This window comes from Populus euphratica, unplaced genomic scaffold, assembly GCF_000495115.2.
Source record: "Populus euphratica unplaced genomic scaffold, PopEup_1.0 scaffold542.1, whole genome shotgun sequence".
NCBI classification, from domain to species: domain Eukaryota; kingdom Viridiplantae; phylum Streptophyta; class Magnoliopsida; order Malpighiales; family Salicaceae; genus Populus; species Populus euphratica.
Genome location: NW_011500424.1, coordinates 10,970 through 36,930, shown reverse-complemented (window position 1 = coordinate 36,930; position 25,961 = coordinate 10,970). Strand labels below are relative to the sequence as shown.

The window sequence follows — 25,961 nt, the reverse complement described above, 5'->3', positions numbered from 1 at the left end:
CTTACACTTACTGTGGCCATGGACACCTGCATCGTTCAACAGTAAAAAAAACGAAAAAAGAAAGTTCAATTCAAGTACTTTTAACAACCGGCAAAGTAGAAGTAAAAGTGCCTTCTCAAGGCTCTTCAGAAAAATAAAAGTAAAATGGATGGACAAAATAATCAAGCATGGGCATGGGATATATGTATATATATATGAGTTTTGAGAGGGGCAGAAATGAGAATTTAGAAAAGACTTGGAAAGGGCACTTCGACTTCGCAGAGAAAAGAGCAAGATAACAGCCATTTCTTCCATGTCCTGACAGAATCACATGCCCACATAGACAGCTTTGGACACACTCACATACCCATCTCACATGGACGTGTGAGCCTAAAGGACATTTGCCCCCACAAACACTTCCTCTCTCTCTCATAATTAATCACATTCTCTCTCTCTCTCTCTCTCTCTCTCTCTCTCTCTAAATATAAATATAAATAAATTATGATAAGACGGACCTTCTTATCACCTCTGGCTGTCTTTCCATTTGTTCTCTGCAGAGTTTTTTATTAAGAGCATTTAGAGATGATAAATAAAAAATAAAAAATAAAAAAAATACTTTAGTTCAACATTTATTTTACATATTTAAAGAAAAATGCTTGTTTCTCTTAAAAAACTATTTCATATCTGCTAAGATAATAAAATATTATTTATTACAATAATATTATTTATTAATTTTTTTCTTTGATTTTTTTAAAATTACTTATTTTTTATAAAATTATCATGATTTAATAACATGTATTATTATAAGTTTATTTAAGTTATTTTTTTTTTATTTTATTGTTTAATGTTCACTAATTAAAAAATTATTCTAATTATTTCTAATTATTTTTAAATAGATAGTTATTAAAATAATTTTATATTAAATATATTAAAATAATTAACTTCTTCTAAATGATTCTATTATTTTAAAATACATATTAAAAATATATATTTATATTATTAAAAAGAACATATTACCAATTTGAAATCTCCCATCGGAGATGCTCTAATATAAACTGACCAGTAGTTTGAAGATTTCTCTTCTTGGATCTGGAGAGATTCTTTTTTCTTTTTGCTTTGGAATTAGTTTCTTACAGCTAGGCAAGCCAACTGGAATTGGCAGCGTTGTTGCTGATAACTGTCCTTGCTACATTCTTCTGTTGCTGTATGTACATATTGTAGCGAGCACTGGGTATTGGATCCCTTACCTTTTCTTTTGGTTTTATTACAAGGCAGTCTGTTCTTCCTGCTAGGCTCAGACCACTCTAAATAAGGTATCTTTCAGTTTCATCACGGAAATGCTTGATTTTTGTTTTCTGGGATTATTCCTTTTCTTTGTAGTTTTCTTCTATTGCTGCAAAGTATTCAGACTTTTGAGGATTTCATGGAAAATGGGCAATGATGTTATAAGAGGAAAATTCGTAGGGTTGCGATTTTTGGTGGTAAAGTACAGATTTTTGTTTTCCAGGTTTGCATTTATGCCCAGGCTTATCTTTCTTGAGCTGTACTTAGCTGGAAATCACCGAGTTTGTAAAAGAGATTCTTAAGGGGCCTAGTACACAGCAGAAACGCTGAAGGATTCTGTCTGATCTGTTGGTAAACTTCTGTTTTCGGAAAGGGGAATCCATTGTTTGGATTTACGTTTATATGTAAAGTGCTCCATTCTCTTTTGGTTTGTTGTGTTAATGAAATCTTAGCTTGTGCTTTAGATATTGTACATTATTCAGAGGAAGAAAACAAAATGAATAAAGGGGGGCTATAGATATCTCATAGTTTATGCTTTTCAAGAATTTGCTGGAATCCATAGTTTCAGAGAGTTTGGTGGGAGATAGAGGCTTGTAATCTTGCAATTTTGTGGTTTAGATAAAGGAAGACCGGAATTTACAAAGTGGTAGGGTTGGACCGTGTTAGTTGAGGAGAAGAAGAAGAAATGGCTGCAAAACTTTTACATTCCTTAGCAGATGATAATCCAGATTTGCAAAAGCAAATAGGGTGCATGACTGGGATTTTTCAAATATTTGATCGTCACCAGGTCCTCACCGGTAGGCGCCTCAACACGAAGATGCTTCCTCCAGGTATTTCTCATAATTAGATGGAGCTTAGCTTTGAAGTATTCATTTCATGAATCAAGTATTCTCATTTTGTTGGTTAAAATCTATCGGTCGACACTTGAATCTTTTATCTTCTCCAGTGGCATGTAGTGAGGGGAAAAAAACAAAAAAAAAAGGGAGGTAACTGATTTCTTTACTGGTTGGTAAAAATATGTTCTCAATTCCACTCATCAACCGTGCTAATATTGATCTTTTACACCGAGAAAAGTAAAAAGACGCGTGTATCTAAATAATTTATGCATCTGATACTAGATATTTGTCTTTTGGATGTTAATTTCTTCGAGATCTATAATGCTAACCTGTCTTGTCAAATTGTTTCCCATTTATATTTGGGGTGAATTTGAATAGATAAGACATTTATAATTGTCTATGGTTACTTGAAAATATGGGCAAATGCTTCACCTATGGTATTGATTCCAGCTGTATTTTTAGGTGTGCATTTATTGTTGTAGGTAAATTCTTGTAGCAATCATCATTTCATCAGACAGATTTAACCTATGATCATAAACTTAACAAACTTATATATATACACCAATTCTAACTTCTTGATAAATAATCTTAGTACGAATTCAAAGAACATTAATTGCACATCTGTTGTTTGCATATCCTTCAGAAGTTTTTCCAGTTTTTCCAATACCAGGTTGATAACAATGAATGGGCCATTATTGTCTCTGTTATTTTCGTTTGGTTGTTGAGCTTAAACATGCAATTTGTTGCTAATGTTTCTGTGACAATGTAGGTGATTTCCACTTCAAAAATGGCAGCTCAGAAAGGGAGAACACAGCAGTTGTAAGTATTCTAGGAAATTTTATTAATTGTCCATAGTAATTGGAAGCTATTTGCCTAAACCAGTGTAGAATTGAGATCTCATTGATTGTTGAATAATGTGTACCCCTCATTAAGTTTTTTTTTTTTGCCTTAAAAAATTGTTTATTTGATTTTGTCGTCACACTATTGCTTTTCTACCCACACTTGTTTCTGTGCTCTATACTAGCTGTGTCTTTGCATACCAGAGTTGAGATGAACTATTTATTGCAGGACAGTCATTTAAACAGGAGTTTGATTGAGAAGCACAGAATTTCTACGGAATCATCAAGAGCATCTTTCTCATCTTCTTGCTCATCTTCCTTGTCGTCTTTGGACTGCAATAAAATAGCTCAACCAGAAGCATCTTCCTTTGACAGAATAATTTTCCCTGAAACTCATTCAAGGGACCCTGTTATAACTCAGCCAAATACCTCTGCACATTCAGGGCGGCAATCTTTTGATCTTCGAGATGTTGTCAAGGATTCTATGTATAGAGAGGCCAGAGGGCTATCAGTCAAAACTACAGCAAAAGAAGAAGCAATGAGCCATATAGTGAAGCATAAAGATTCCCCAAGGCCATCACAGGCCTCCAGATATGATGATGGATCTTATGGAGTTGGGAAAACAGGAAAGCAAAATGCTTCTCCTGTTGATCTCAAGGAGTCTCTTGGAGTTCATGCTAAACTTCGTGAAGCACCATGGTATAATAATGAAACTAAAGAGTGTCCAAGATCATTGTATGAAGCAAAAGATGGATCTGGGCATACCATTCGAAAAGATGCTCCTCGGTATTCTTATGATGGACAGGAGATCAATCATTTGTCTTTTGAATCACGAGATACCATTAAGTCCACCCCAAAGCTAACAGAGCTCCCAAGACTTTCACTGGATAGTAGAGTAATTTCAATGTGTGGATCCAACACTGATTCAAGATCAAATTACCTTTCAAAAGACATTCAAAGTAGCAGCAACTCGAATGAAGAGATCTTTAATCTACAGCAATCATGGGAAACTCAGAAACGTCCTCCTAGCGTGGTAGCCAAGCTGATGGGCTTGGAAGAATTGCCAGATTCTGCTTACAACAGCTGTAGTCAGCCGGGTTTGATCCAGAACTTGCACGTGGAACATGATAATTCCTTCTCAAGATCATTGAAAATAAATGATCTAAACAGACCAATACGAATTCCGAAGTCCCCCAGAAACTCAATAAAAGATCCTATATCACCACGGGGGAAAAATCCTGATTTGGTCATGAAACCAATTTCAAGGCAGCCAATTGAACCAGCACCATGGAAGCAGCTGACTGGAAGTCGAAGTTCTCAGGAGCAACCTTTCAAGCCTGCAAAACTTTCTGGGAAGACATCAAATTCAATCACTTCAGTTTACTGTGATATTGAGATGAGATTGAAAGATCTTGAGTTCAATCAATCTGGAAAGGATCTCAGAGCTCTTAAACAGATTCTGGAAGCAATGCAGGCTAAGGGGCTCTTGGAGACTAGTAAAGAAGAGCAGGCTTCGAATTTTGTACCCCAAAGAGTTCAGGAACCAAAATGTAGCAGTCCTGTTCAAAAGCCAAGGTTGCTAAACCAACAGAACAATCATGTTGGTGTTCCCACAAATAAAAGTTCTGATACTTTGAGGTCTTATGAATCCCCAATTGTGATCATGAAACCTGCCAAACTAGTTGAGAAATCTGGTATTCCGGCTCCGTCAGTAATTACAACAGCTGGGCTTCATAAAATTCCAACCAGTGGATATGCTGACAGTAAGAAGGGATCCATTAATAGCCGAACAGCTAAAGATCAATCTCCAAGAAACAGCAAGAGAGATTCTTCTGCCAGCTCCAGTGATAAGAGAACTGCTGTCAAGAATACAAAATCAACTCAATCCTCAACAAGATCCCAACAAGGGCCTAAAGAAAGCTACACACATTCAGTAAAGAGTTCAGGATCTGTGAGCCTGAGACTCCAACAGAAGAAACTTGACCTAGAGAAGCTATCTCGTCCACCTACCCCTCCATCTGATACTGGCAAACCAAGAAGACAATCCAACAGGCAGCCAACAGAAATGGGTTCCCCTGGTGGAAAACACAGGGTAAAATATCCCAAATTTGCAGAGAGTGATGACCAATTTAGTCAGATAAGTGATGAATCAAGAACCTCGAGTCACCAAGGAGATGACACATCTTTGCAATCTGATGGTACTGTTTTTGACTTAAAGAAGGGTATTGAAGTCACCAGCACCCAACTATCTACTGAGAACTATGGTGACCTGAGTCCTACCCTAAATGCTACCAGAAGCTTAGTTTCTGGCTCACTACAGAAAGTAAGCGGTTTTGAAATTCCTTAGTCACTCAACTTTTCTGATCATATTGTTGACGCCTTTTGTTTTCTTCCTCTCAGAAATCAACATCGATGTTTGAAGAAGACAGGACATCACGGGAACTTCTTGTTGCACCAGAGCATCCTAGTCCTGTCTCTGTACTTGATGCATTGATATATAGAGATGATGCGTTATCTCCTGTAAAGCAGATACCAAATATGCTCAAAGGTAAAGTTCTGCTCTGGATAAAAAACTTATAGTTGGATGTTGCTGCAATTGAAACTAACTATAATTGGTTATTGGAGGTGCATTGACCTGATATTTTATGTTGTTTGGATTAGATTAAGTTCATCTACAACAACCTTTACGTAGGAATTATGAAAATAAGTTTGACTGCCTGTTTATCTGTCTAATACGGTGAAACCATGTTGTTGTGGGGATTCATTCTCCACTTGCTACATGCAATTTTTTTTTTTTTGGGCTCTGAATTTTCTGGTTTTGCTATTAGCTTCGAGATATCCTATGTAGCATCTGTGTCTGTATGCTTTTTACAACACACTTCAGGAAATTTATCATGCATTGAGATAGTTTCTGTTCATCATATTATGTAGTCAGCAATTGAGGTTTTGAGAGAGTGTTATGCTGTTGACAGTGTCATCTATTGTGGTCCAACTATATTAAGAAATACTTATTTGGACCTGTTAGTAAAAAAGAAACTACAATGAAATAGATAGTTGCTAAGAAAAAAGGAACACAAACGGAATTCTTCCTTGTCATCTTATTCAAGGTTGTCATTGTGCTTGTCAAGTTGTAACTGTGTTCATCTTGATTGATCCCAACTACCAGTCAACAGACACCAAAAGACTTGCTTACAACAAGAATGTTTTGTGATTGTTGTAAACTCTGGATAATCTTGTTCAATTAGAATTGGTTGGATAAAATAGTTGCTAGCTTTTTTTGATCCATGAGTCATTATTCTATTAGAATTCTGGGTTTCAATACCTGGCCCAGGGGCAACTTTGCCGTTTCAGTAGATGGAGTATGTGGTAGCAACAGGGATAGAATAGAGCATAAACAATGAGCAATTTTGCTGTCACTTTATTTTTTTTGATTTTTTAAGGCTTATCTTATCTCGAGGGATGTTATTTCATATTGCAGGGGAAGGCGCTAAAGATTCCCATGACCAACAGAGCGAAGATCAGTGGAACCTTGCAGATAACTTGTCTAACAGCATGACCTCTGTCCTCTCTACAGAGATCAGTCGCTGGAAATTACAAAACATTGAAAATTTGGCACAAAAGCTTAGACGATTAAACTCCACTCACAATGAAGCGAGCACAGATTACATAGCATCGCTTTGTGAGAACCCAAATCCAGACCACAGATACATTTCAGAGATTTTGTTAGCTTCTGGTCTTCTACTCAGAGACATTGGCTCTGGCCTGACAACATTTCAACTCCACCCATCAGGTTACCCCATTAACCCAGAGTTATTCATGGTATTGGAGCAAACCAAGGCCAGCAATTCAGTTTCAAAAGAAGAATGTAGCCCTGGAAAGTCTTTCCATTCAAAACCAAACCTGGAGAAGTTTCATAGGAAGCTCATATTTGATGCTGTTAATGAAATTCTTGTCAAAAAGTTGGCTTCAGTGGGGCCCTCTCCTGAGCCTTGGTTGAAGTCTGATAAGCTGGCAAAGAAGGCGCTCAGTGCTCAAAAGCTTCTGAAAGAATTATGTTCGGATATGGAACAACTTCAAATCAAGAAATCAGAATGCAGCTTAGAGGATGAGGAGGATGGTTTGAAAAGCTTTTTGTGGGATGATGTGATGCATCGGTCAGAGAGCTGGACAGATTTTCACAGTGAGATTTCTGGCATAGTGTTAGATGTTGAGCGTTTGGTCTTCAAGGACCTAGTTAATGAGATTGTAATTAGTGAGGCAGCTGGTTTACGCACCAAACCACGTAGGCGTCGGCAGCTGTTTGGAAAGTAGCTTGCTATCTGCAAAATAGCATCTTCTAATTATTATTCTTGCTTTTCTTTTTGTTCGTAATTCTTTTGTCTTCTCTTTTCCCTTTGCAAACATCTTGTTTCCTCCTGTTTAAAGCAAATAATTTGTGGCGAAGCACTGGAATTATATGCTGGATTGTATAGAAATTGACCTTTTAGATCATGACACCACATCTTGATAAAGAAGGAATGCATGCAGCTTCTTTGTTTATGTTTTTTGAATTGTGTTTTCAATTCTAAAGAAATTGACTTTTTAGATCATGACATCACGTATTGATAAAAAGGTATGCAACTTGTTTGTACTTTTGAATTGTGTATTCAACTTCTTGGAGTTGCAAATTTCTGAGTTGCAGTGAGGTTAGAGGCGAATTTCTGAATCGTAGAAGGTTAAGAAATAAAAATCGAAAGGTCGATGTTTCGGGTCATAAATCAAGGTTAAGACAGTAAGGCACAGTAGCAAGCCCAAGGGAGCGTCGTCGCTGCCTCCACAAACACTGAAGGCGCAACAAAGGAAAAGCATAGGACTGCTACCATTCGAGTGCTTGCTCAGGTAGCCTTGACAGAAAGCGGTGCCGGGTAAAGGTCAAGTCCATTGTCGTCTGAACTCTTGAAGCTGAGTGTACAACCCTTACCGGGTAAAGGCTTCTTCACTAGCAAGTCATGTCTTGAATATCTATCACCATGAATCTTCTTCTATTATGAATTTAGATGGTTGAAATGGTTCAACTGACCAGTTAGCAAAATTTAAGTGGAGGCCTTTTGCGAATCATGCAGGATACCAACATCATGCACAAAAATTCTACCCACAATATTTAGGGGGTTAGCTCGAACTTGGTATCGTAACTTTGACCTAGGTTCCATCCTCAAATATAAGGACCTCTACATGAAGTTTGTTACTCGGTTCTGCAAAAGAATCTAAAGTAAAAAAGATCTCCGCAAAACCATTTGCTATCTCTCGAAGAGAGCATGAAAGCACTGAGGCTTACGTCATCAGGTTCAATGAAAAAAATATTTAAGGTAGATGGCTTACTGGAGATTGTTGCTACTAAAGCCCTGATCAACAGGTTGATGACTCGGTCCTATGGAGAGCTCTATGTCTCCATGAAAGCAATATTTTGTAAGTCAAGCAAGTGATGAAGAATTATATTTAGGGTAAGGAAATGAGTATGGTGAGACAATCTCATCTATATTTTCATAAATAGTGGGAACAATGATCTAAAGAGAGTCGGTCACATATTAACCCCATACATATAAAAAGAACCCAAAAGAGGTGCACAGTTGCCTTATCTTCTAGGAGCTCCCAATCACATCCTTTAATACCACTTGGATAGAGGTTTCTATAGCTATCCAAGAAAAATATTATGTGTGCCGTCCTTCCCCAGGAAAGGAAACCCTCGACACAAGAATCAAAATATAATAATGTTTGTTCTACAAAGACAAAGTACAAGACATGAAAGAATGTTTTCATTAATAAGAGTTTTCATTAGCAAGAGTTATCTTTGTAACAAAGGACTTATGGTCTAACTAGAAAGGGAGATAGGTAGGTTTTCATTAGTAAGAGTTATCTTTGTAACAAAGGATTTCTGGTCCAAATAGAAAGGGAGTTAGGTAGGTACACACCAAGGTGCATTACCATATATAAATATGATCATGAGCAGGAATCTATAGTAAAAAAATAAATAAAATAAAAATGAATAATAAATTCGTGTGACATTTTATCTTTCAAACCACTTACATAAATGGATAAACTGATTGTCTTTACCTTTAACCTTTAAGGTTGAGTAATGAATAGTTTTTCCTTATAAAAATAATACAAACCTCGTGAATATAAAGATTTAGAAACCCACAACTAAATAAAATATTTATAAAAAAAAACTATCAAGTAAAATTAAACATGACAAAACAATAACATACATTGAGATGCAAAGATAATAGATAATTAACCTTAACCCAATATCTATAATTGAGATGTAAATGAGAAGTATTGAAAATACCATGAAACTTGGTTAATTCACCTGGCAGATCATAAACATTAAAAATAATACTAACACTATACTCACTTGGTAGATCCACTATATAGGTATTATCATTATTTTTTTCAAGGATTTGGAATGGTTTATCTTCATTTCCTCCTGGCATCGACTTAGATTTTTTATATTCAGAAAACATCTTCTTATGTATACATTTAAACCACCTAGTTTATAGATGACTATTTTTCCGCTCTTATTAGCTTTTGAATCCATATTGCTCATTCTTTTTTTACATCTAAATAGCTCCAATACCTATCTTGGAGACATCACTTTCAATCTCAAAAGATTTTGTAAAGTCAGATAATAATAACAATGGAACCAAGTTTAATTTTCCCTTTAATAAATTAAATGCATATCCCTTTTTTTTTTACCTCATTTAAATCCTATTCATTTTTTGAACAATTTTAGTAAAATGTGCAACTAGAGTGCTGCAATCTTTAACAAATCTTTTATAAAAATTAGCCTAATTATAAAAACTTTTTACTTATGTGATTGACTTAGGTATATATCATTATTAGATAGCCCTTACATTTTTCTCATTTGTTTTAATTCCTTTTTCACTAACAACATATCAATGAAAGATAATTTTCTCCATGTTAAAGCTATAGTTTTTAATATTAACATATAAATATTGTTTTTTGCAAAACAACCAGTAACATTCCTTAAATGTTCAACATGCTCCTCGAAATTCTTGTTATAAATAAAGATATCATCAAAATAAAACACATCAAACTTACCTATAAAATAACATAAAATATTATTCATTAATCTCATGAAAGTACTAGATATATTAATAAGTTTAAAAGACACAACTAACCACTCATACAAACCATATTTAGTTTTAAAAGCAGTTTTCCATTCATTTCCCTCTTTCATTCTTATTTCATGATACTCACCTTTCAAGTCAATCTTATAAAACACACAGGATCCATGCAATTCATATGACATATCATCAATTCTAGGGATTAAATGTTTATACTTTATCATAATATTTGCTTGACCGCTTTTTATGATCGGCTTGTTTTAACTCGCAAGTGCACGAGTGTGCGATGTAGCAATTAACTCGGTAAGATCGAAGTCATATCCACAGAGAGCTAGATATGGAAATTAAGCTAGGTAACAAAAAAAAAACTCAAGAGAAATTAAATTAACAATAACTTGGTTGAAAATAATTGATGGATTTGTTTTCAAAGATGAAAAAGTGTAAATAGATTTTAAATGACAAGAAAACGTAAGTCTTGGTCCAAATCAATTTTAATGGTGACAAGAAAATAATTGATGGATTGGTGATTTCTTCAACATATATAAGATAACTCAACCTAATATCAACGATGGTGATATTAGATTGGAAGATATTACAATGAAGTTTAGAAAGATGAATATTGATTATTGCTTAAGAATGAACAAGTACTTTCATATTAAGTAAGACATTGAATCAAGCAATCTCTATACCAAAACTAAAGTTTGTGCATAAAAATTCAAGATTATAACATTACCTAAATGATTTCTAAAATTTCTTTGCAATAATAAATCATTCATGAAGAAAATGAGAAGATAAACATTAAGATTCATTCATATCCTAAAGAACTCACCTCAATCACCATCATCCTTGATTTGAATCCAAGAAAGAGATTAGCCAACCATGATTACATATAAGAACACTTTAACAAACATGAAATAACTTGAATCAAACTGAAATAATAAGTTTTACAAACTAAAGAACCGAAATCTATAAAGAAGAACACAACACAATTTCAGAAAAAATTCGGACACAAATCTGACTCTAACTTTGGACAGCAATTTGACCCTCTTAGAAGCCTTTTTTCGAGATGTCTATTAGAGACATATTTATAGGAAATTCTGTCACCTTTCCATATCATTAAAGAACAGCTCATTTGGACACCTAAGTCAAAAATTATGGGCAAAACACCGAAAGATGTTCTGAAAAATCAAATCAAGACAGCTTTACAACCACTTTGGTGCACGTTTTTCTTCCTCATTTATGAGTTATCTCTTTCTTCTTTTTGACCCAAAATAATGTAAAAATGTCCCCTCTAGCTTTCCATCCATGTGCTTGCCTTCTTGGATCAATGAATTACCCAAAATAAATCAATTGTTGTTGTGTGGACATGTAAGGTCATGGATTGTGTTTGGGTTGATTTGAAAGTTGATTTGGGGCTGAATTTAAGCATAAAATAAATATACAAATATACCTATTATTTGGGCTAAGATTGGCATTGAAACCTTGAGTGTTTAATGGTTGAAGTTTGCACCCAACATAAGGCAAGTTTGGGCTTAAAATAGATCATATGATATTCTTTTCTAGAATTGGAATAGAATTGATTTTTGGGACAAATTTGGAGCACTTATTTGAACCAAGATTTGCTTCAATCTTCAACTAAATGTCTCTTCAATTCTTTGTTCTGAATTCTGACGTTGAATTTCCTAAATTAATTCATTTAAGCTCCAAAAACCTATCGAAACATTAAAACAAACTTCATTACTGAAAAGCACATCAATTATTATAAAAAAAACCAAATAAAAACAATAAATACATATGTAAAATAAGAGACTTAATGACACTTTTGATGCACAACCACACCCCCCAACTTAGATTTTGCTAGTCCTCAAGCAAAACAAAACATAAAACCTTTGAAATAAAAAGAATAATAACAATCCTAATTAGGCTCGATTCATCACACTTGAAGGACCTATCATGCAAACATTGATATCTTTAACTTAGTCTACACAATAGCAAATAAAGAAAAATAAGCATACTCACATTCTCTAAATCAAACATCCATACAAAATTTCCAAATTCAGTCATATTTATCGTGCAACCAACATAATTGATTCATACGAAAACTCAACTTGTAATCTTCCCTTCTCACCAACACAAACAAGGTAGCAAACTAGAGAAATATCTATATTTTTTTTTCTTTCTTTGTTTTTTTTTTAAAGATATGATTTATTCTTTGTCTTTAAGTAGTCACTTCCCTTTTGACGCGAATACAAACATTTGTGATGAATGCACCCGGTTACTCACAAAGTCACAAACTTAAAGTGCTTTGCATACTCATATTTTAAGCTGCCGTTTGATGTAAAGATAAACATTTGTGATGAATACCCCTAGTTACTGAGCAACTCAAAACATTGGAGTAGATAGAACTTTGTACACATTTATTTATTTATTTATGTAATAATTATTACTCTATTTACTTAAACCTTGTTTAGGACTGGATCAAAAGGGATAATCACAAGTAAAGCATCATACTAATCTTTCATGCATATTCACACAACTCACACAACTTTTACAAGGAAAGATGTACTTCAGTAATCTTAAAAAAAGTATGCTATATCTTGCTTTATAAGATATTATCTATCCCAAATTAAAGCATGCAATGTTCAACATAATAATGAATCCAAAAATGTAATGATGATCCTAAACAAGTCTCATTCACATACGAATGCAAGTTTTTTTTTTTTAACAAGCATAGTTATCTCAAGCATTCAACATAATGAAATATCTAAAATTAAGTTTTACATTATCCTCAATGTAAAAGAGAAAGAGAAGAAAAGTATAAAGATTAGAAAATTGTTACTCCCCTTTTGTTTTCAAGGATGAATGTTTGATTGAATTGGGCATGAGCTGACTTCTTGCTTGATTTTTTTTTAACCTGCGTATCACAACTAAAAGAAAACATTGATGTTTTTTTTTTTTTGAAAATAAAGAACCTCACACCCCCCAACTTAAAATAATGCATTGTCCCAAATGCATGAACAAGAAAATATAAGAGATGGAAGAAAGAAGAAAAAAATAAAAATAAAAATAAAAATAAAAATAAATCCCGAATGCATGAACAAGAAAATATAAGAGATGGAAGAAAGAAGAAAAAAATGAAAATGAAAATAAAAATAAAAATAAAATAAAAATAAAAACTCATTACTTCTAATACTACAATGGTATTGGATCTTCAAGATCCAATGTCTCAACTTCAGCCACAACGTTTTCAAGATAAGGTTTTAATCGATGACCATTTACTTTGAAAATATTTCCATTCTTGGGATTTTCTACCTCAAATGCACCTTGCTCAGAGATGGATTTAATCACAAATGGACCAATCCATTTTGTCCTCAATTTCCCAGGAAAGAGATGTAATCGTGAATTATACAAGAGAACCTTTTGACCAACATGAAAGGATTTTTTAAGAATATGTTTATCATGCAAAGTTTTCATCTTATGTTTTGAAATTTTTGCATTTTCAAATGCATCATTTCTCAACTCCTCTAATTCATCCAATTGAAGCTTTCTATTTTTGCCAACCTCGTTTTCATTATCATTGAATTGTCGAATGGCCCAATATGCACGGTGCTCAATCTCAACAGGGAGATGACAAGGCTTTCCATAAACTAGCCTATAAGGAGACATTCCTAAAGAGGTCTTATAAGCAGTGCGATATGCCCACAAAGCATCAACTAGTCGTAGGAACCAATCTTTACGGTTTGGATTGGCTGTTTTCTCTAAAATGTTCTTGATCTCCCTATTTGCCAACTCAGTTTGGCCACTAGTCTGTGGGTGATAGGGGGTACTGACCTTGTGAATTACACCATATTTTCTCATCAAAATCCCAACGGGTTTGTTACAAAAATGTTTTCCCCCATCACTAATCATAGCCCGGGGCATGCCAAAACAAGAGAAAATATTTTCTTTCAAGAATTTGACCACAACTCGATGGTCATTGGTTCGAGATGCAATGGTCTCCACCTATTTAGACACATAATCAACAACTAAAAGGATGAATTGGTAACCAGATGAACTTAGAAAAGGTCCCATGAAATCAATCCCCCAATAATCAAATATTTCCAAAACAAGGATGGGGTTAAGGGGCATCATGTTACACCTAGTGAGGCTACCTAGTCGTTGGCATCGGTCACATGCAACACAAAAGGCATGAACATCTTTAAACATGGTGGGCCAATAAAAACCATACTACAAGATTTTGGCAATGGTTTTTTGGAAGAGAAATGCCCACCACGGGCTAATGCATGACAAAAATTAATGACGCTTGGAATTTCATGATCAGGGATGCACCGCCTAATAATTTGGTTAGGATAGTATTTAAATAGGTAGGGGTCATCCCAAAAAAAGGTGTGCACATTGCGCAAGAATTTTTATTTGTCAAGTTTAGACCAATGAGAAGGAATCTGACTTGTGGCTAGGTAATTTGCTATGTCAGCATACCATGGAGAACCAATATAGGAGACAGTACCTGTACAAAATAAATTTTCATCAGCAAAGAATTCATTTATTGGAGATTCATCAATTATGGTCTCATAGCTTGAAAGACGAGACAAATGATCAGCCACTACATTCTCTACTCCCTTTTTATCTCAAATTTCAAGGTTAAACTCTTGGAGTAGGAGGATCCATCGAATCAAACGTGGTTTGGCATCTTGTTTTGTGAGCAAATATTTCAATGCTGCATGATCAGTGAAAACAATAACAAGAGATCCAACCAAATAAGACCTAAACTTGTCTAATACAAAGACCACAACTAAGAGTTCTTTTTCAGTTGTAGTGTAATTCAATTGAGCATCATTCAAAGTCTTGCTAGCATAATATATGACATGAGGTTTCTTGTCTTTTCTTTGCCCTAAAACAGCCCCAACAGCAAAATCACTAGCATCACACATCAGTTCAAATGGTAAAGACCAATCAGGAGCTTGCATGATTGGTGCAGTTGTCAACAACCCTTTAAGCTTTTCAAAAGCTTCTTGACATTTTGATGTCCAATCAAATTGGACATCTTGTGACAACAAGTTACATAATGGTTTGGCAATGGTACTAAAAAAATGAATGAATCTTCGATAAAAACCAGCATGTCCTAAAAAGGATCTCACATCTTTCACAGTCCTAGGGGTAGGTAATTTTTGAATGATTTCCACTTTTGACTTATCTACCTCTATTCCTTTTGAAGAGACAATGTGACCTAAGACAATGCCATGTATCACCATAAAATGACACTTCTCCCAATTGAGTACAAGATTGCTATCTTCACATCTTTCAATGACTTTTTCTAAATGCATTAGACACAACTCATAAGAATCCCCATAAACTGAAAAATCATCCATGAAAACTTCCAAAAAATTTTCAACCATGTCACTAAAGGTACTCATCATACACCTTTGAAAAGTGGCTGGTGCATTACACAAACCAAAAGGCATTCTTCTATAACCATAGGTACCAAAAGGACAAGTGAAAGTGGTTTTTTCTTGGTCTTCTAAAGAAATCTCAATTTGGTTGTAACCTGAGTATCCATCAAGAAAACAATAGAAAGCTCTTCCAGCTACTTTTTCAAGCACTTGGTCTAAAAATGGAAGCGAAAAATGGTCCTTCCTAGTCACCATGTTCAATTTACAATAATTAATGCACATACGCCATCCAGTTTGGATTCTAGTTGGTACCAGCTCATTATTTTCATTCTTAACTACCGTCACTCTAGATTTTTTTGGGACAACTTGGGTTGGACTAACCCATTTTGAGTTTGCAATAGGGTAAATGATACCTGCATCAAGTAGCTTAAGCACTTCACCTCTCACTACTTCCTTCATGTTTGGGTTCAATCGTCTTTGCATTTGCCTCACAGATTTAGCCTCTTCTTCAAGATAGATTCTATGTGTACATAAAAGAGGGTTAATTCCTTTCAAGTCAGTAATTTTCCATCCAATTGCTTTCTTGTGTTTTCTCACCACTCTCAAAAGTTTTTGTTCTTGCTCTATGCTAAGTTTTGATGAGATCACAATAGGATATGATTCATCTTCCCCTAGAAATGCATACTTAAGATCACTCGGTAAAGGCTTCCTTTCTGGTTTATAAGGCTGGACAAGAGATGCCTCAACTTTTACATGGGGTGAAATCAAAGGCTCAAACGATGGGGTCCATTGACCTATTGACATAATAGGCATTGGATCTAGATAAGTCTCGAGTTCTCTTACTTCCTCATCAACATATTCCAAAGAACAAAATCTTTCATCATGAATTAAAGTTCTCTCCAATGGATCCTTGATCCACACTCTATCAAAGTGTTCTTGACAAACTGTTTGGATCAAATCTACCTCTCTAATGTCCTCATGTTCCCCAATTTTTTTGGAGACATTGAATATGTTCATCTCCACAGTCATATTCCCAAAAGATAATTTCATCACCCCATTCCTACAGTTAATTAAGGCATTGGATGTAGCTAGGAAAGGTCTCCCTAAAATGACTGGGATGGGAGCATTAGAACCTTGAATTGGTGCGGTGTCTAACACTACAAAATCAACAGGAAAGTAGAATTTATCTACTTGAACCAACACATCCTCAACGATACCCCTGGGAATCTTGATTGACCTATCAGCTAATTGAAGGGTGATTCGAGTAGGCTTGATTTCTCCTAAACCTAATTATTCGTAAACAGTGTAGGGTATTAAATTCACACTTGCTCCTAAATCCAACAAAGCTTGATCTATCTTATGACTTCCAATAATGCATGAAATGGTAGGACAACCAGGATCTTTGTGTTTGGGAGTGGTCTTAAACTGGATGATGGCACTAGCATGTTCAGTTAGAAAGGCTTTTTCTTTCACATTCAATCTCCTTTTGATTGTGCATAAATCCTTAAGAAACTTTGCATAAGATGGAACTTGTTTAATTGCATCAAGGAGTGGAATATTGACTTTCACTTGTTTGAACAATTCATAGATTTCTGAGTTCATAAGATCTTGTTTAGGTTTCCCTAACCTTTGTGGAAATGGTGCTCTAGGAACAAATTCTAAATCACTCATTTTGTCTCCAATTTTTCTTGAATCATCTCCTTTCTCACTCATCCCTTTCTCATTTAGCTCACCTTCTTTATCTCTCAAACTCTCATTTGTCACTTATGTTTTGATTCCCTCTTCACTTTCCCTAGATTTCTCCTCCACAATACCTTTAGGAATCCTAAAACCTACACCTTTGTCAACAATCTTTCCACTTCTAAGGGTAGTGATGGCTTGGACTTGTTCATGGTTTGAAGGTTCACTAGGTGAGGATTCACTCATGTGTACCTGACCTCTAGGATTGGGCATTGGTTGAGCTGGGATTTTTTCCTTCTCTTGAATGCTTAGTGATTGAGTCAACTTAGTTAGTTGACTTCGAATGTCATCTAAGGTCCTATTGGTCTGGTCTTGGAATTTGTAAGCTTGGTTGTTGATTCCTCCTTGCGTTTGCATGAATTGTTGAAGAGTATCCTCTAAGGATCTCTTATGAGGTGGTTGGTATGTGTTATGTGTGGGAGCATGAAATGGTTGGGGTGGAGGTTAAAATGTTTGAGGTACTAAAGAGCCCTCATTTCTCCATCCAAAATTTAGGTGGTTCCTCTATCCAGGATTATAGGTCTCAGAGTAGGGATTGCCTACTTGGTTTGGAAATGGCTTTCTTACATTACTTGAATCAGAAGTTTGGCCATATAGCACTTCCTTGAAGGCTGGAATGGTAGGACACTCAGTTGTCCTATGCCCTTTGCTCTCACAAACAACACAACTTTCCTCTTGTTGTTCACTTATGACATGCACTTTTTTAATCTCAAGAGACTCTACTTTCCTAGCCAATGAGGCTGATCTAACATTGAGGTCATCAGTCTCTTTCAATTGAAACTTCCCACTTGAATGAGAAATGGTGTTTCTAGACTCAACATGAACTGGGAGAGAAGTCTCCCATTGCTTTGTGTTTTCAGCCAATTGATCAAAAAAAATCAAAGGCCTCACTTGGTTCTTTGTCATAAAACTCACCATTACACATGGTTGACACTAGCTTTTTAAAATCTGCGGTAAGAGAGTCATAAAAGAAACTCACTAACCTCCACATCTCAAAACCATGATGAGGGCATGCATTTAACAAGTCTTTGAACCTTTCCCAAGCTTGGTAAAATGACTCATTTGGACTACAAGAAAAATTCATCATTTGACGTTGTAAAGCTACTGTCCTATGAGTGGGGAAGTATTTTTTCAAAAATTCAGCTTGCATTTCTCTCCATGTACCTATAGACCTAGGACGCAAGGAGTTTAGCCAAATCTTGGCTTTATCCTTTAGAGAGAATGGGAACAATTTAAGCCGAATGGTTTCCTCTGTGCATGTTCTATCAATAAAAGTATTACATACCTCTTCAAAGTCTTTAATGTGTATGTATGGATTTTCAGAATCCATACCATGAAATGTGGGAAGAAGTTGAATCATGCCCGGTTTCAAATTGAAAGCTTGTTGGTTAAGAGGTAAGATAATACACGAAGATGTACTTTGTCTAGCCGGGTGAAGATACTCTCTAAGAGTTCGAAAATTAGGTTGATCATTGAATTGTGGAGGTCCATTACCTTGAACACTCCCTTCACCCTCTACATCTTCAACATTAGCCATGATAAAATAATAATAATAATAATAATAATAATATAACAATTATATGAATATGAAAAGAAAGGAAAGAAAAGAAAAAAAATTGCAAATAAAAGTAATAGCTCAAAAATAAAAATACAACAAATTAAGAAATTCACTCTCCAATTAATAAGCACTATTAACAACAATAAACATTAAAAGATAATTATAAGAAGCTTGAATAAAAAGGCGGTAATACCGGCCAAGGACTTCAAACAATAAATATAAGAAAAATAATCATAACAAAACAACAAAATAAGCTGAAATAAACAAGAGGCGGTAATACCGACCAAGCACTTTAGACAATAAATATAAGAAAAATAACAACAATAAACATTAAAACATAATTATAACAAGCATGAATAAAAAGGCGGTAATACCGGCCAAGCACTTTAGACAATAAAGATAAGAAAAATAACAACAATAAACATTAAAACATAATTATAACAAGCATGAATAAAAAGGCGGTAATACCGGCCAAGCACTTTAGACAATAAAGATAAGAAAAATAACAACAATAAACATTAAAACATAATTATAACAAGCATGAATAAAAAGGCGGTAATACCGGCCAAGCACTTTAGACAATAAATAAAAACAATATCAACCAAATAAAATGAAATAAACAAGAAAAATATTAGCAACTAATAAGAATAGACAATAAAAGAAAAATGGTTGAACCAACCAAAATCCAACAATTAATAGTCTAGTCCACAGTCCAATATCCGAAACGTTAAGGTCAAATTTTTTTTAGGCGGTAAAACCAGCCACTTGATTTGTTTTTTAATTTTTTTTTGAGGCGGTAAAACCAGCCAATTAAATTTTTTATATATGATTTTTTTTTAGTTTTCCAATAATCAAATCTAAATTTGTTACCTTTGCTTGCTAGCTCCCCGGCAACGGTGCCAAAATTGCTTGACCGCTGTTTATGATCGGCTTGTTTTAACTCGCAAGTGCACGAGTGTGCGATGTAGCAATTAACTCGGTAAGATCGAGGTCATATCCACAGAGAGCTAGATCTGGAAATTAAGCTAAGTAACAAAAAAAAAACTCAAGAGAAATGAAATTAACAATAACTTGGTTGAAAATAATTGATGGATTTGTTTTCAAAGATAAAAAAAATATAGATAGATTTTAAATGACAAGAAAAGTAAGTCTTGGTCCAAATCAATTTTAATGGTGATGTATTGGTGATTTCTTCAACATATATAAGATAACTCAACCTAATCTCAACGATGGTGATATTAGATCGGAAGCTATTACAATGAAGATTAGAAAGATGAAGATTGATTATTGCTTAAGAATGAACAAGTACTTTCATATTAAGTAAGACATTGAATCAAGCAATCTCTATACCAAAACTAAAGTTTGTGCATAAAAATTCAAGATTATAACATTACCTAAATGATTTCTAAAATTTCTTTACAATAATAAATCATTCATGAAGAAAATAAGAAGATAAACATTAAGATTCATTCATATCCTAAAGAACTCACCTCAATCACCATTATCCTTGATTTGGATCCAAGAAAGAGTTTAGCCAACCATGATTATATATAAGAACACTTCAATAAACATGAAAGAACTTGAATCCAACTGAAAAAATAAGTTTTACAAACTAAAGAACCGAAATCTATAAAGAAGAACACAATACAATTTCAGAAAACATTCGGACACAAATCTGACTCTAACTTTGGACAGCAATTCGACCCTCTTAGAAGCTTTGTTTCGAGAAGTCTATTAGATACATATTTATAGGCAATTCTATCACCTTTCCAGATCATTAAGGAACAGCTCATTTGGACACCTGAGTCAAAAGTTATGGGTAAAACACCGAAAAGTGTTCTGAAAAATCAAATCAAGACAACTTTACAACTACTTTGGTGCACGTTTTTCTTCCTTATTTATGAGGTGTCTCCTTCTTCTTTTTGACCCAAAATAATGTTAAAATATCCCCTCCAGCTTTCCATCCATGTGCTTGCCTTCTTGGATCAATGGATTACCCAAAATAAATCAATTGTTATTTGTTGTGTGGACATGTAAGATCATGGCTTGTGTTTGGGTTGATTTGGGGTTGATTTTGGGCTGATTTGGGGCTGAATTTGGGCTGAATTTGAGCATCAAATAAGTATACAAATGTACTTATTATTTGGGCTAAGATTGACATTGAAACCTTGAGTGTTTAATGGTTGAAGTTTGCACACAACATAAGGCAAGTTTGGGCTTGAAATAAATCATATGATATTCTTTTCTAGAATTGGAATAGAATTGATTTTTGGGACAAATTTGGAGCACTTATTTGAACCAAGATTTGCTTCAATCTTCAACTAAATGTCTCTTCAATTCTTTGTTCTGAATTCCGACATTGAATTTTCTGAATTAATTCATTTAAGCTCCAAAAACCTATCGAAACATTAAAACAAACTTCATTACTAAAAAAACACATCAATTATTATAAAAACAACCAAATAAAAACAATAAATACATATGTAAAATAAGAGACTTAATGACACTTTTGATGCACAATCAGGGTGTCTCAACAACTAATGCCTTAAGACCAACTAGTTTAGAAGTCATTAGCCTAAAGCTTGTTACATAGATTAAGGATGCATTGTGTTTCAAGTTATCAAAATAATACTAATAATAATAATCCCAACCCAAGAAAGTTTACCTTAAACATTAGAATAAAATTTTGAATTCTTTCAAGAAAAGCCCCATAACTATGTTTTGATATATTAAGCACAAACTGAACGTTTATTAATATCTTGTTTAAGAAGTATAAAGCAGATATATAAATTTAATGAGTTTGTTTATTTAGATAGATTAATGGATGTTGAATGATGAATGTCTTGCTTTTGAATGTCGAAAATTATTTTAACACTTTGATTACTAGGGACTAGTAATAAACTGGTAGAGGGTATGATTAGTATTTAAAAGTGTATTTTTATCAAGATTTTATACCATCATATTCCACTTAAAATATCATTAAATTTCTTAACTTGAGCATGTTTTATAATAGCAAGTCCAATAACATAAGATGTTTTAATTTATGGTAAATGCTCATTTTGAATGCAGGCATAACTCATAATTTAAAGGATTGATTGATGTGTTTAACTATTAAAAGTGAAAAGACAAAGAGAGGGTTAAGCTTAAAGAAGAGATATTGATTCACTTCAAATTGGAACATAATTCGATTGTTGGATCATAACTAGAGTGTAGAACTAGGATTTAGGTCTAGTTTGTATGGATGGAAAGCTAAGACATAAGCCTAAAATTTCACGAGTCCAAGATTCAAAATGGTCGTTTTCAAGTTCACATTATAGTAACAAAACAAAAGTCAAAATTTATCTTGCAACCCAAATATTTTTCAGTGTTTAGCCCATATCTCTAGTTCTAAAAGTCCAAATGAGCTCACTCTTATTTTCTTGGAAAGCTGAGACAAATTCCTAGAACTTTCATGAATACTATTTGTTCACATTCTGATGTTAGCAATGACATTTTGTTCAAACAAAAAGGTAATAGTTGTCACTAAGTCAAGAGGTGGTCACACACTCAAGAATTAGTCATCAAATCAATAGTTTTGAATTTTAACAAAAAGGTGGTCACACATTTAGACATCTTGGTTTTCAAATCAAGATCTTCCTCTTACTATCTTTCTTTATGTTTTGTAATGTTCAAGTTTTATTTTATATCTCTTGTTTATGCTTTTCATTTTCTTAGTTAACTTATATCATATTTATGTTCTTATATTGTTTATTTATGTTTTTCTTCTTCATGATGTTTAGCTAAGTTAATTTTGTTAATGTGAAAAGGATACACTAATGGTATAAGAATAAATATAATATAAATTCAACATGGACTTTAATGATTGTTACTAACATATTTTGTATTTGTTTTCTTACTCACTCTCAATACCTTACTTATTAAACAATTAATCTAAATTTGTGTTTTACAACCCTTGCAACAACAAATACTTGATACTTTTATAGCCTACTATATGGTATAACCGATACTTGTGCTATGAAAGGAACTTCATTTGTTGTTAACATAAGTTATCACCATGAATACCTAACCACATTTACAAGTATTGACATTACTTAAATAAGATAATTAATATAATCATGTTAATAATTTATAATCCGAATGAAACCTTCTTTATATGTGATTTTCAATTGAGTAATAAAAAGAGTTTATAGCATTGACATCAATCTTTACTTCAACACTCCTGCACTAAGGATAAGACATCAATCTTTTATCATGTCAGGGTTCATAGATACAAGGTTATCTATATGTCCAAAACTTTTTCCAATACCTTTAGCTCTTTGGTACAAGGTTACCTCTAGGTCAAGGTTCCATCATACTTTATTTTTAGCTTCCCGGTTGTTATCTACTTTATTGAAGGATGCTTAGGTACATGATCAAGAGTTTCGCATCAACACCATTCTCAAATTGTATCAATTACAATTCATCAAAATAATTCAAAATGCAAAATACATACACCATTAAATTCTTTAGTTCTATGGTTAATGAAATTCTATTTTTATTTCTCAGATGATACAATCCTCTTTTTTATTCTTCACAAGGATTATATTTTTAATCAATTTAATTTTATTATTTAATAATCCATTAAATAAACACAATTTACTACTTTTTTTTAACAATTGGATTTCATCCAACATTTCATTTACATCCCAACAAGTTAATCATCGAGGCAATATCAACTCCATATAAGTCAGTTTAATCAAATTACATACCCTAGTCATAAAACAGACTTATTCATCTAGCCCATTACCTATTAACAGGTGTTAGCCTTATTATTGGGTAACTAACTTCACCGCCTATTACCGGGCATTAACCTTACCACTAGGTAACTAATTTATCCACTCATTACCGGGCATTAGCCTTGTTGTACCACCCTACATTGGAGTGAAATTAGAAAACATGGATAAATATATAAGGAGTGGCCTCCTAGTTTATAATAACTAGAAACATTAACTAGTCTTCAGAGATTTGTAGGTAAGAGGCTGGTTATATTAAAGAGAAACCTCATTACCCTAAATTGCTTTTTATTATGAACTTATAATGATATACCTATGGGCCCTTTTTAATTGTTTACCTAAACTCAACATAGGTTCTCTTAAAAGTGATTCAGGATCAAGGCCTAATCTTAAGGCCCGATGCTCACATCCTAAAACGCAGGCATTGGACCTAAAAGGATGATGAATATTAAAGTAAGCCTTTGAGCCTATTTTAGCTTCTAGGATACTTTTGTTGCTTGGTCTTTTACGGCTTGCAAATTTTCCACACTATCATCATAAGCCCTTACTGAGGTATCATGCAGCTCTTTTAGTGTTCTTCTTACATCTCATTGTAAAGTTGAATTTAGCAAGTTATATTCTTTAAGTCAAAGAGCTTGGTAACAAGTTTCTAAATCAAATCATCCTTTTATATTTTTTGCAAGGTTTCAAACTCTTGTTGAAATTATTATGGGGTATATGTTACCATCTTATCATCCATTTCCTCTTAAAAATTTCATGACTTTAAGTCAAAATTTTATTTTTACAAGGCCTAACCATTATGGTATTACAAGGTGACAACCTAATAAAGGTTCTAGCCATTACATGCGTGGGTAAATTTACTAACTAATTGGTTTTAGAAGGGTCTCTCGTTGCTTAATTAACAAGCTTTAATAGGTTGAATTGAGGCTTATAAAGCAGATTGGAGTGAAGCCTTATTGATTTACTAACTTGGCAAAGTAGACTCTCAATAAGAGTTTGGTGGTTTCGCAAGTGTTCCCTAGGTAAATGACAATCGTGACACCACTAATTCCCCAATCCCAGCCTTAAGTAATGTGTGTACAAAATGTCTTGTGTAGAGTGTGAACATAAGTTCATATCCAATAAAAGAATAAAATAAAAACATGTATGCATACAAAAAAAAAAAGGAATATAAAGAAAAGAGTTTGGAAAAATTTAAACACAAAAGAGTAAACAAACAAAATTAGACAAGATACATTCATCAACAAATCAAACACATAAAGCTTATCCCTAATGGTTAAGACCTTCCTAGTGGAGTCATCATTTTATAGCACCCAGCATCACAGAAAAATTACGAAAAAATTGAAAAATAAATAAGGAGTTGTCATCTAGTTTATGGTAACTGGAAACCATAGTTGATCTTCAAACATTTTTAGGTAAGAGACTGATTACACTAAAGGAAAAAGTCATTACCCTAAAATATCTTACCTAAGGTAAGATGCTTCTATGTTCTAAAATTATAATTATATATTAATTATTTGCCTATACTCAACACGAATTTTCTAAAAAGTGATTTAGCATAAAAGCCTAATATAAAAGCCCTGTCCTCACTTCCTGAAATGTAGGCATTAGACCCAAGAGAATGGTGAATATTAAATTGGGTCTTTGAGTGCATTACTTTATTATAAGCCAAATTAGGCTTATCAATAACTCCTTAACTAAAGTATGTTTTATAATAACATATCTAATAATATAAAATACCTATAATTTATGGTAACTATTCTTTTTAAAAGCAGGCCTATTACATAAATGAAAGGATTGATTGATGAGTTTAAGAACTGAAATTGAAAGGATAAAGATATGACCAACCTTAAATTATTTGGTAATTGGGTCGTAGTTGGAGTTGTAGATATCGGATTTAGGTCTACTTTATATAGATAGAAAGGTAAGACATAAACCTGCAACTTTTATGGGAGTCCAAGAGTTAAAAAGGCCATTTTTTCAAATCCAAATGGTAGCAACAACAAAGAAGTCTGAATCTGTCATGCAGCCCGAACACTGTTTAGTGTTTGGCCCATATCTGGAGTTGTAGAAGTCCAAATGATCTGAATTTTTCACAAAAGAAAGCTGAGACAATTTCCCATAACTTTCATGTTTTTAAGTGGTTCCAATTTTAACGTTATCAATGACGTTTTGAGTAGACAAGAGAAGATAAAGATTGTCACCAAGTCAAGAGTTGGTCACTCACTCATTAATTAGTCATCATATTAATAGTTCCTAATTTTGGCCTATAAAATGAGGCATTTGCTATCCATTTAGGCATCTTAGTTTCAAAATGAAAAACATGCTCTTGTTTTCTCTCTTTGTATTTCTTAAGTTTTGCTTTTGTTAATATCAAGTTTATACCTTTCATTTCCATTCCTTTACTTAGTTAACTTTTATCTTATTTATGTTCTTATTTTG

General features: G+C 33.7%; 1 protein-coding gene across 3 annotated transcripts; it reads left to right on the top strand.

Annotated features, from left to right (window-relative positions):
• Window positions 1–983: 983 nt before the first annotated feature.
• Window positions 984–7,484, top strand: LOC105114585 (protein LONGIFOLIA 2-like). 3 transcript variants are annotated; one of them, XM_011011167.1, is made up of 6 exons: window positions 984–1,292; window positions 1,487–2,093; window positions 2,869–2,918; window positions 3,168–5,261; window positions 5,339–5,486; window positions 6,417–7,484. In XM_011011167.1, exons 2-6 carry the CDS (start codon window positions 1,949–1,951, stop codon window positions 7,247–7,249), a joined length of 3,270 nt encoding a protein of 1,089 aa, XP_011009469.1. In that variant the 5' UTR covers window positions 984–1,292; window positions 1,487–1,948; the 3' UTR covers window positions 7,250–7,484. The 3 variants fall into 3 exon arrangements, with proteins under 3 accessions (XP_011009469.1, XP_011009468.1, XP_011009470.1); XM_011011166.1 differs by having other exon boundaries at window positions 984–2,093; XM_011011168.1 differs by lacking the exon at window positions 984–1,292 and having other exon boundaries at window positions 2,009–2,093; window positions 3,173–5,261.
• The last annotated feature ends 18,477 nt before the right edge of the window (window positions 7,485–25,961 follow it).